General features: G+C 44.3%; 1 protein-coding gene across 1 annotated transcript in view; it reads left to right on the top strand.

Annotated features, from left to right (window-relative positions):
- The window catches only part of LOC131105678 (retinoic acid receptor beta-like), a 15144-nt gene continuing 2080 nt past the window's right edge, over positions 1-13064 (top strand). Inside the window, exons 1-7 of the mRNA XM_058054062.1 lie at positions 1-573; positions 1800-1957; positions 4611-4752; positions 9762-9928; positions 10008-10184; positions 12587-12791; positions 12868-13026. Coding sequence (XP_057910045.1) covers positions 435-573; positions 1800-1957; positions 4611-4752; positions 9762-9928; positions 10008-10184; positions 12587-12791; positions 12868-13026 — 1147 coding nt within the window. The 5' untranslated portion in view covers positions 1-434. The remainder of the gene's footprint in view (positions 574-1799; positions 1958-4610; positions 4753-9761; positions 9929-10007; positions 10185-12586; positions 12792-12867; positions 13027-13064) is intronic.

A 13064-nucleotide genomic window follows, 5' to 3' on the forward strand; every position in this document is an offset into this window, starting at 1 on the left:
CATCTTCTAACCAGCTAGCCTGCTAATATTTTACTACAGTTTTCCAAGTTTGATAACAACTGTTGGTCAAAAAGTAGCACCTAAAACAGTAAAAGCGATTGCTGAACTGTAATATATTATACCCGATTTTCGTGTAAAAACACTCAATTCATTTCTGGGTATTTTTTTCTTAAAGACGTGAAAGTTGTGCACTGCCTGGCTGACTGAGGCAAGAGCGCCGATATGACGTCACAAGGCGGGGTCATGTGAAGGTCAGTTCACGCAGAGTTCATCGGCACAAATACAACTCCTGCAATCAAGCAGCCTGCTGTTCCACAAGTGGATCGAACCGGGACAACCTCGTCGTCGTCCACTTGTGATACGCTCCATGGCACGCTGACGCCACAAGAACCAGTTTCCCACTCCCCCTCGTCGTTAAACGGATCCAATCCATCATGTTCGACTACGTGGACTTCCAAGTGTTCGGTACCGGACAGACGGCTCCTGTGTGCGCGGAAAGCTCAGACTGCATGTACGAGCAGGAGCGGCGGTGTGCAGTCGATTTTCCGGAGCTCTTCCTCGGCCACTGGCAGTGTAAGTTCTCGGTTTTTGGAGTGGAAGAGGCGCCACAGCCTGTGTACTACAGTAGCAGTAATAGCAGTAATAGTGATGTTGTCATTGCGTCATATTGTATTTGTGTAGTAGTGTTCAACTGTACTGCATCTTCCTAATATTCGTCTTCTTGCTATATTTATTTAGATCAAGAGAGAGCTAAAATATAACAAACAGATGCACTTGCATAATATGAAATGTATCATCAATGCAGAAACCTGCAATTGAATGCAAACGTTGCATTCAAGGTCCACTTGAAACATGACAATTCTAGTTGTGTGACTATGAATAGAAGTACCGGTGTCATTGGGTTCTTGTCTTGTCGTGGCTGACCCGGTCTGAGTTTGGTTTGGTTCAATTTGGGGTCACGGTGGGTTCATGGGCCGGTCACCAGGAATCTGAGGGATGCTGCATTTACACGTTGCAGTCTTTGCAGGACAGGAGACAATGTGATGCTTAAATAAGGCTCCTGTTGTTTGTGTCAAAAAAGTGAAGCATTGTTAAAGCAGTATAACATTTTAACATTGTTTCTGCAAGTGTAAAAAGAAGCGAAGCAGTGTTATTAGAATAAAATGTTATTTTACATATTTAAGTCCCACAATAGTGTAAAAACAAGTGAAGCATGATGAATAAAAATGTTAACTTTGGTTTTGGTGTTGTACAAGTGTAAAAAGAAGTAAAGCAGTGTCAGTAGCAATAGCTATTCACTTTGCAATGTTTCAGAACTTTGTTGACAGTAGCAGTTAGCTTAGCATATAGCTTATCTTGCCTGTGATCATTATTATTCGTCAGCTGAATTGGTGGCTTGCTGCTGCATTGTCCTCCATGCTTTTTTTTTTGGGGGGGGGGGGGGGGGGGGAGCATTTGATTGGAAGTTCAAGCAGAGGTCACGGGTCCGAGGGGACTCAGATGAGCAAATTTTCTCCTTTTTGTCCCCTTTGAGGGACATCTTTCTTGCCTTTCTGCCGGCACTGCAGCGTGGCTTGAGGTGATGGAGGAGGTGGGAGGGCGAGGCCACGCAGATGGGAGAGGATCACCCCCCCCCCCCCCCCCCCCAGGTTGGGTCAGAAATGTTTAGAGGCTTAGAGGGGACGTGTACAGGAAGTAGTTGGTAAATTCCCAGACATTTTCCTGGAATTCTCAAGCAACACCAGAAGACCAGGTGCAGGTTTAAAGCTGGACCTCATCCCCGCTGTTTGTCATTACAGGCATTGGAAGCCATAGCTCCGCCTCTAGCCTAGACGATCCCTTCACAGGCTCCGCCCCCTCACCGCCGCCACCCCCCCGCACCTACAAGCCGTGCTTTGTGTGCCAGGATAAGTCTTCAGGATACCACTATGGCGTCAGCGCCTGCGAAGGCTGCAAGGTATGTTTGTGCAAGAACACTATTACTTTTTAAAAACATTTATCCATTCATTCATTCATTTTCTACCGCTTTTTTCTCACGAGGGTCGCGGGGGATGCTGGAGCCTATCCCAGCTGTCTATGGGCGAGAGGCGGGGTACACCCTGGACTGGTCGCCAGCCAATCACAGGGCACATATAGACAAACAACCATTCACACTCACATTCATACCTATGGACAATTTGGAGTCACCAATTAACCTAGCATGTTTTTGGAATGTGGGAGGAAACCGGAGTACCTGGGGAAAACCCACACATGCACAGGGAGAACATGCAAACTCCACACAGAGATGGCTGATGGTGGAATTGAACCCTGGTCTGTGAGGTCTGCGCGCTAACCACTAGAACGCCATGCCGCCCCAAAACATTTATTTTTATATGAATAAAATCAAATATTTATATTAAAAAACCTTCTTACTTTTAATAACATCCAGCATGGCGCATTCACTGTCACAACATAAATATATTTTTTAGAAACTTGTACTGTGACTTAATTGCTTCCTCCATTTCTGGGACATGTGATTGTTGTTAGCAACTGAGATGTTATGTGGTTGTAGCTTGTTATGCAGTGGAGAGTAAACACTTTATTCCACTTATCCTCCACTCCTGTCTCCTCAATCACATCTCCTCATTTGGTGACGTCAATGTGAATAATATGTTCTGACAAACATCGACAACAGCGCGTCTGTGCCGGCGCCACTCAATGCTAACGAGGCAGCTAGCAACAGCTGTCTGTCTATGCCTAACGTTTGGCAACACACATACCTGTAGTTTCGACACAGGACATTATAAAGTATGTATATGTAGTGGCCACACTGGACCGCCACTTTCTCTCATATGGTAGAAACTAGAGCCAGACCGATGTATCACCTATAAATTCATATTGTTGAATATGTAACCAATATGTGAACTTTCTTTGCTGGGCGTAGTTCTTAAAGGGCCAGGCTCGGCCTGCATACCTTCATTCATTCATTTCCTACCGCTTATCCTCACGAGGGTCACAGGGGTGCTGGAGCCTATCCCAGCTGTCTTCGGGCTAGAGGCGGGGTACACCCTGGACTGGTGGCCAGCCAATCACAGGGCACATATAGACAAACAACCATTCACACTCACATTCATACCTATGGACAATTTGGAGTCACCAATTAACCTAGCATGTTTTTGGAATGTGGGAGGAAACCGGAGTACCCGGAGAAAAACCCTCGCATGCCCCGGGAGAACATGCAAACTCAGAGATGCCCGGGGGTAGAATCAAAATCGGGTCTCGTAGCTGTGTGGCCTGCACACTAACCACTCGACCGCCGTGCAGCTGGCCTGTATACTGTAATAAAAAAAAATCAGTGAAACAGTGCATCCACTAAATAGAGCGAGGGAACTCTCAAAACTGGATATTGGTCCATATATTGGACATTGGCTTGTTTCAACCCCCAATATCGACAAACGGCTCCTAAAATCCCATATTGGTCAGCCTTCAGTAGAAATGGTATGATGGAAAATTGGAGTGCCTTTGAAAGCAGTAACCGTCAAATATTCCCATCATCTTTGTCACAATTTGCAACTGAATTTCATCACATGGGCAGGGATTTTTTTTTGTATCCATGCCGGAGAGCAAGAACAAGGATGCTAAAGTCAAATTTCACACATTTCTTTTGGCCCTACTCATCACAATTCTGACTTTCAACCATCTTCAACGACGAGGCCTCTACTGATTTTTATGGTCTAAGCCAGGGGTGGGCAAACTTTTTGACTCGCGGGCCGCATTGATTTAACAAATATATTTGTCTATATATTTTACACGTAACAGTCCACCTGGTATTATTGTATCTGTAAAAGTGTCATGCAATCTGCTATTATTATTTATTATTTATATTTAAATATTTTATATTTAAATATTTTTATTTAAATATGTTATATTTAAATATTTTATATTTAAATATTTTAAAATGTATTATTATTATTATTATTATTATCATCATTATGCTTGTGTCCCTTTTTTCAGGAGCACTTTGTAAACAACAGACCACATCAAATAACAAAATTGATAAAACCATCAAAAGGTTGGCTCAAGCCATGATGCCAGTTCGTATGTTGAGTTTAAATGAAATACTTTGGAAAGAACGGACGGGCCGTATTCAAACACTTGGCGGGCCGGATGTGGCCCCCGGGCCGTAGTTTGCTCACCCCTGGTCTAAGCTCACTCTCTACCAGTTGAAACTTTCAGCAGGTGTTGGTTTATATTACAACATGAACCCTGTTGATCTTTCATGGTAGTGCTTCAGACGTTCAACAATTGTTGTTTTTTTTGTTTGAGATCAACTCTCATGTTTTTGAAGAACATCTGACCAAAGTTGCAGAGGACAAAGATGCAGTGGTTCACATGTCTGCTGGCCACGGGTCCCATGTGACAGTCTTCAAACTTTCAGAGAAATACTGTAGTGGCCTTTATGTTCAAACCCAAAATGCTTGAAGCAGCTCTGAAGAAATGCCTATGATAGCTGTAGCAACATGCTAGCTCCATCACACAAACGCACCAAGGTCAGCTGAATAATTGATGGCATCACCTGTCATGTGATCGCCTTTGTCTTTTGATGGATGTCCTCCTCCTCATCTTTGCAGGGCTTCTTCCGCCGCAGCGTGCAGAAAAAGATGGTGTACACGTGCCACCGGGACAGGAAGTGCATCATTAACAAGGTGACCAGGAACCGCTGTCAGTATTGTCGTCTGCAGAAGTGCTTTGCTGTGGGAATGTCTCAAGAGTGTAAGTGTCCTCCATCTGCCACACACACAAAACACAATGAAGGATGCATGTGCTTGCAACATTCTTCATCTTTTCTTGGCTTTAATACATGATTAAATAAGGATGGACTGTTCCAGAGTCAAACTGTGGGCGTCACGTGAGCTGGGAGTGTAGAACTAATGTTTTTAGTCACATTTTATTATTCTTTACTGTCTTAGTCGAAGAATAAGTTAACCACTGTTGATAATAATGAACAAATAATCTGTTCCAGGGTCAAACACAAAAACACTTTTGTTGATATTGAGGCCCACAGAATATCGTGTTCAAGGGAAAGCAAGGTTGTGTTCTTTAGTAATCAGCAGTAGATGTTTCAGCATAGCATTGTTTTCCGGCTTAAAACTGCACCAAATGTGCTTTATTCTATTGTGCAGTTACGTCATCACTTTTTTTTTTCCTCTAGCACAAAAAACCCTAAAAAACGTATAAATACTACATTACAGTGGTGGCGGCTTGCGAGGAGTTAGCCGCCTGGCTTCTGGTCTTGGGACTCCAAATGTCTACTTGGTGTTCGTACTGTTTTGTGTATATTTGCCCACCAAATGCCTCAGCAATCGTTGACTGTCAGAACCACGGTGCCGCGAGCACCTCCATCAATTATTTTTTTTTCCAAGTTGAGAAAACTGTCCATGTCAGTCATCGTTGTTAAGGCGCTCACCGTCTTCATTCATTTAAAAACCCAAATATTTCCACACTGTTCCTGTGGCATACGCCTTAAAAACGCTTTTGTGTTGTTATTGATGTTAGCGTATGCTGGCTAACTGCAAAAAAGACAATGTTGCCAAACATGTATTTACATGTATAAACTACCTTTTTGCCACAGACTTTTGCAATTGTGTAACTGGGCCCCTGACCAATACTAGTGTCATCATAAATGAATACATTTATGTGAGATCTCACTCATGGATGATCAGTATGGAAATCTGCAGCATAAACAAGTGATTGGGGCATCCCTAATTGTAACATTGCTAAGTGTTTTACAAAGTGTACTAATAGTGTGAGTTGTCCTATTTGACGTAACTTCCTGTCTATATAGGTTTTCTGGTGTATTATTTGCATTGATTGAAACATAAACAGGTCTGGGCTCTGAGGTTTGGTCATGTTGGGTTGATGTTGTGTTCATGGTCCAGTCAGCAGGAAGTCAGGAGACTTGAGAGTTATGAATTTTTCATGCATCCATCAGCAGCTGTCCTTCACGGAGACGTTCCTATTTTAGAATAGCTAAGAAGCAGCTTTCATTCATGTCTGGTCTCACAGGACGTCACGACCTCGTCAACGTGAACTTGCCGACGTCTCAGTGGGAGGTTCTCTCCACGCACAAAAGTGTGTTAGGCGGCGCTGACCCACATTTATTTGCCTAGCGTTACGTGGCGAGGCAGCGATAGGATGACGGCGGCCACATGTTGTCTGCCAAGCCGGGCCGCGGAGCGTTACATAAGAGCGTCACATGGAGCTGACACAGGAATGCTATGTAAGCAGGCGGCGTGTAACATGATCTCACATGGAGTGTTTACACACAGAAAGTAGGGCAGCATGGGGTGTTGTGTAATAGCACAACTTACACGTGCGACGCAGAGTCAGTGGGACGCTGCAGGGAGTGTGTGTGCGGAGGTTACAAAAGGCTAACCCGGTTAGCTCGGTCCACATGATGCCCTCTTTGTCTGATGGCACAAATTCACTCCATGGAACACGAGCTCCTACACCCTCTACCTCAAATGTTCCATTCACTGCTAACGTACACACACACACACGTACAGCTATCCCTTGCTACATCGTGCTTCCACTTCCACATCGAGCCTCACTCTACAACCAAAATATATTCATTCAAATGAAAAATACAAATAAAAATGGGCACAAAAATAACAAGTTATGCTCATTTTTCAGACCTTTGTATTGAGTTGTGGACTCCTATAGAGCAGCTACACACAATAACCTGCACAAAAAGTTTAATAGTTCATTCATTCATTTTCTACCGCTTATCCTCACAAGGGTCGCGGGGGGTGCTGGAGCCTATCCCAGCTGTCTTCAGGCGAGAGGCGGGGTACACCCTGGACTGGTTGCCAGCCAATCACAGGGCACATATAGACAAACAACCATTCACACTCACATTCATACCTATGGACAATTTGGAGTCACCAATTAACCTAGCATGTTTTTGGAATGTGGGAGGAAACCGGAGTACCCGGAGAAAACCCACGCATGCACGGGGAGAACATGCAAACTCCACACAGAGATGGCCGAGGGTGGAATTGAACCCTGGTCCTCCTAGCTGTGAGGTCTGCGCGCTAACCACTAGACCGCCGTGCCGCCCAGTTTAATAGTTTAAAAGTTTAATATTTTTATCATTGTATTTTTCTAATAATATTTCCAGAATCTGCACCTATTCCGCTGTATTTCTTTGGATTTCATGGTTCCAGCCATGGTTCCAGTCTGTTTTAATGTATTCCGCCCACGACCCACCTGCAGGCATGCCCACTCTGCTGTGGTTGGTCACACTCTCGATTGCATAGAAAGATGAAAAGACAGTTATGGTTTGTGCCTGTAACTTTATAGTTCATAAACGGTATAGGAGTTGATCATAAACAGCAATTTATCTTTTTAAAACCGTGAGATGAATACCTTGATACCAGACAGTGCAGGTGAAGTTTCCTAGATCCCCCTTGGTCAAGCCAGCATTGGGAACTGCAGTGTTGTCCTGTTGAAAAACCCAGCTGTTACCACATAGACCAGGGCCCTCGGTCATGAGGGATGCCCGCTGGAACATCTGCATGTAACCATCCACCGTTTGACGCCCCTGCACCACCTGAAGCTGAATGAAAATGAAAATGAGCAAAATGCATATTGTACCAATTTTTTAACTGGTCCTAAGATTTTGATCAGGTCTGTGTATTCATTCATTCATTTTCTACCGCTTTTCCTCACGAGGGTCACTGGGGGTGCTGGAGCCTATCCCAGCTGTCTTCGGGCGAGAGGCGGGGTACACCCTGGACTGGTGGCCAGCCAATCACAGGGCACATACAGTGAAGAAAATAAGTATTTGAACACCCTGCTATTTTGCTATTTCTCCCACTTAGAAATCATGGAGGGGTCTGAAATTTTCATCGTAGGTGCATGTCCACTGTGAGAGAGATAAACTAAAAAGAAAAATCCAGAAATCACAATGCATGATTTTTTAACAATTTATTTGTGTGATACAGCTGCAAATAAGTATTTGAACACCTGTGTATCATCTAGAATTCTGACCCTGAAAGACCTGTTAGTCTGCCCATTAGAAGTCCACCTGCACTCCATGTATCATCCTGAATCAGATGCACCTGTTTGAGGTCGTTAGCTGCATAAAGACACCTGTCCACCCCATACAATCAGTAAGACTTTAACTTGTAACATGGCGAAGACCAAAGAGCTGTCCAAAGACACCAGAGACAAAATTGTACACCTCCACAAGGCTGGAAAGGGCTACGGAGCAATTACCAAGCAGCTTGGTGAAAAAAGGTCCACTGTTGGAGCTATCATTAGAAAATGGAAGAAGCTAAACATGACGGTCAATCTCAATCGGAGTGGAGCCCCATGCAAGATATCACCTCGTGGGGTCTCAATGATTCTAAGAAAGGTGAGGAATCAGCCCAGAACTACACGACAGGACTTGGTCAATGACCTGAAAAGAGCTGGGACCACCGTTTCCAAGGTTACTGTAGGTAATACACTAAGACGTCATGATGTGAAATCATGCATGGCACGAAAGGTTCCCCTGCTTAAACCAGCACATGTCAAGGCCCGTCTTAAGTTTGCATATGACCATTTGGATGATACAGAGGAGTCATGGGAGAAAGTTTTATGGTCAGATGAGACCAAAATAGAACTTTTTGGTCATAATTCCAATAAGCGTGTTTGGAGGAAGAAGAATGAAGAGTACAATCCGAAGAACACCATCCCTACTGTGAAGCATGGGGGTGGTAGCATCATGCTTTGGGGGTGTTTTTCTGCACATGGGACAGGACGAGTGCACTGCATTAAAGAGAGGATGACTGGGGCCGTGTATTGTGAGATTTTGGGGAACAACCTCCTTCCCTCTGTCAGAGCATTGAAGATGGGTCGTGGCTGGGTCTTCCAACACGACAACGACCCGAAGCACACAGCCAGGAAAACCAAGGAGTGGCTCCGTAAGAAGCATATCAAGGTTCTAGCATGGCCCAGCCAGTCTCCAGACCTGAACCCAATCGAAAATCTTTGGAGGGAGCTCAAACTCCGTGTTTCTCAGCGACAGCCCAGAAACCTGACTGATCTAGAGAAGATCTGTGTGGAGGAGTGGGCCAAGATCCCTCCTGCAGTGTGTGCAAACCTGGTGAAAAACTACAGGAAACGTTTGACCTCTGTAATAGCAAACAAAGGCTACTGTACCAAATATTAACATTCATTTTCTCAGGTGTTCAAATACTTATTAGCAGCTGTATCACACAAATAAATTGTTAAAAAATCATGCATTGTGATTTCTGGATTTTTCTTTTTAGTTTATCTCTCTCACAGTGGACATGCACCTACGATGAAAATTTCAGACCCCTCCATGATTTCTAAGTGGGAGAAATAGCAAAATAGCAGGGTGTTCAAATACTTATTTTCTTCACTGTATAGACAAACAACCATTCACACTCACATTCATACCTATGGACAATTTGGAGTCACCAATTAACCTAGCATGTTTTTGGAATGTGGGAGGAAACCGGAGTACCCGGAGAAAACCCACGCATGCACGGGGAGAACATGCAAACTCCACACAGAGATGGCCGAGGGTGGAATTGAACCCTGGTCTCCTCGCTGTGAGGTCTGCGCGCTAGTCTGTGTATTATAATAATACAAATTTGAATAATAACTAATGCAAATGAAATATTGAGATTTCTGCTGAATAAATACAGTGAAGTGGCTTTGAGTAGACATTGAGTAGAAAGTAGACATCTGACGTATTCATCATCTCCCAGCGGTAAGGAATGACAGAAACAGGCGCAAGGAGAAGAAGGAGGAGCCAAAGATGTCCATTGCAGAAACATACGAGATGACGGCCGAGCTGGATATCATCGTGGAGAAGATCTGCAGGGCCCACAGAGACACCTTCCCCTCCCTTTGCCAGCTGGGGAAATACACCACAGTGAGTGCGAGGAGGAGGAGGAGGAGGAGGAAGAGGAGCAGGTTAGGAACCTTCATCTACTTGTGTTTCCCTCCTGCAGAACTCCAGCTCGGACCACAGAGTCCAGCTGGACCTGGGCTTGTGGGACAAGTTCAGCGAGCTGGCCACCAAGTGCATCATCAAGGTGGTGGAGTTTGCCAAGCGAGTGCCGGGCTTCACGAGCCTCACCATGGCCGATCAGATCACTCTACTCCGGGCCGCCTGTCTGGACATGCTGGTGAACAACGTGGACCTCCCCACTAGGGGGTTTAGCTTTTCATCACAGGCTACGTTTACATGCAGTCAAATAAGCCTATCATAACCAGACCGGTTGCCAGACCGGTTGCCCACAGCCATGTAAACACCAACCCACTTGGAAAAACCCAAATATGCTCATATTCCTGTTTTTTTAAAAAACAATATTATCACTGGGTTACTCCTTTTCTAACCTGATTATTGGTCATGTATACGCCTATGGGGATATCCCCATCCAAATGAATGTTCATTTGTTTTCTGCGCATTTGCCATTTCAAAGGAATCTTGTGTCTTTGACAGGAAGTATTGAATTTGAAAACATGGCGGCATGCAAAAGTGCACATTTTTGGAGCGAAGAGGAAACTACCCATAGACTAAGAAAGGAAAGTACTGCCCGTCCCGGGTTGTTCATTATACATTATACACGTATATACGAATAACCCTGTTTGCTCAGGTTATTCCCAATGTTTGAGAAACCATAATATTGACTGCATGTAAACGTAGTGTCTGTCTTTAGGCAGCAGGATCACACAGAACAACTTGGAGTCATGTTAATGATAACCAACACATTTCATAAAAGAACAAAAATACAAAGACTCAAAATTATCCACAAGTCAAACCCACAGCACATTAGCATTCCTGCAATCGCTCTTCTCACGAAAAGACAGCCACAAGCTTGCATGAAATGTCAGAATTCAAATAATCCACAAAGCCACAGAAATTGCAAAGAACAGACGACTAGAATATGTCATTATGTTCATGCAATTGTTCCTCTTGTGAAAATTAATGACTGCAGTGACCTTGCATGAACGAAATCGTAAGTAAGACTGGCAATATTCCACTAAGTCATAGAAATTGCAGTAAAACAGCAGAATACAATGTGTCATTTATTTAAAGCAATCTTGCAAGTAATTAATGACAGTACTAACTTTATTCAAAAGAAATAGTCCGTGTCACTCAAAGACCAAAATATTCCACCAAGTCACAGAAATTGCAGGTCATTAATTTCATTAATGCAATCGCTCATCTTGTGAAAATGAATGACAGTGGCAACCTTTCACAAAATACAAAGTCAAACTGACCCCAACACTGGAAATTATTCACAAATAATCCACAAAGTCACAGAAATGGCAATAACACAGCAGAATGGAAAGTGTCATGTCATGGCATTGGTGCGATCACCCCTCTTGAAAGTAATTAATAACTAAGGCAACCTCGCACTGAAGAAATTACGGCGGCTTCAAGCAAGACTGGAAAAATTCCACAAAGTCACAGAAATTGCCAACAAACAGAAAAATAGAGCGTGACGTTTAATTGATGCAATCACACTTCTTGTAGGTGACGAATAACAGCGGCAGCAGCGTAAAATAAATCATCAGAATAATCGCATGACTGGAAATATTCCACAAAGTCATTGAAATTGTAGTAAAACTGCATAAAAGAATGTGTCATTTAGTTAATGCTTTGTAAAGTGACTAATGACAGTAGTAACCTTGTCATAAGTAAGACTGAAATATTCCACAAAGTCACAGAAATTGCAGGATTACCGCAGAATTAGAACGTGTCATTTTGTTAATGCGATTGCCACTGTGAAAATGGATGACAATGGCAAACTCGCACAAAATGCATTCAAACCGACCCTAAGACTGGAAATAATCCACCGTCATAGAAAATGCAGTAACACAGCGGCATGGAACGTGTTACATAATTAATAGCATCGCTCCCCATTGGAGGTAAAGGCTGACAGCGGTAACCTTGCACAAAATAAATCACCAGAATGACTTCACGTAAGACTGGAAATAGTCCACAAAGTCACAGAAATTGCCATGACACAGCAAACTAGAGCATGTGTTAATTAATGCAATCGTCCCATTTGCAAATAATTAAACAGCATAATTAAACAGCGGCAACTTTACACAAAATGTCTAGTCAGAATGACCCCAAGACCTCAAAGTCATAGAAATTGCAGTAATCTAGCAGAATGGAAGTGATGGCGTGTGAGAGAAAAAGAATGGTTTTTGGTTCAGATGGGTAAATGTAGGCTCATTCATTTTCTACCGCTTATCCTAACGAGGGTTGCAAGGGGTGCTGGAGCCTATCCCAGCTGTCTTCGGGCGTGAGGCGGGGTACGCCCTGGACTGGTTGCCAGCCAATCACAGGGCACATATAGACAAACAACCATTCACACTCACATTCATACCTATGGACAATTTGGAGTCACCAATTAACCTAGCATGTTTTTGGAATGTGGGAGGAAACCGGAGTACCCGGAGAAAACCCACGCATGTCTCGTAGCTGTGAGGTCTGCGCGCTAACCACTAGAGCGCCGTGCCGCCGTAAATGTAGTTTTCCATTTCTATTTTGATTCTTTGTTCGCTGATGTAGATTTTGAGGATTTGCACTCGCTACACCCCTGAGAAGGACACCATGACCTTCTCCGACGGCTTGACCCTGACCCGCACGCAGATCCACAACGCAGGGTTCGGGCCTCTGACAGATCAGGTGTTCACGTTCGCCGGCCAGCTGCTGCCGCTGCAGATGGACGACACAGAGAGCGGCCTCCTCAGCGCCATCTGCCTCGTCTCTGGAGGTAACGCCGCTCCTTTGGTCACAGATGAAGAGCAGAAATGAGGCGTTGTTGGGCCGCGGATCTCTCTTGTGGACAGATCGTCAGGACCTGAAGGAGCCATCCAAGGTGGAGGTGCTGCAGGAGCCGCTGCTGGAAGCACTGAAGATCTACTCTCGCAAGCGGCGGCCCAGCATGCCTCTCATGTTTCCCAGGGCCCTCATGAAGATCACCGACCTGCGCAGCATCAGCGCTAAAGGTCCGCGGACCAGCTTCGACTTTTATGAGTTTGTCAAG

This window comes from Doryrhamphus excisus, chromosome 17, assembly GCF_030265055.1.
Source record: "Doryrhamphus excisus isolate RoL2022-K1 chromosome 17, RoL_Dexc_1.0, whole genome shotgun sequence".
NCBI classification, from domain to species: Eukaryota; Metazoa; Chordata; class Actinopteri; order Syngnathiformes; family Syngnathidae; genus Doryrhamphus; species Doryrhamphus excisus.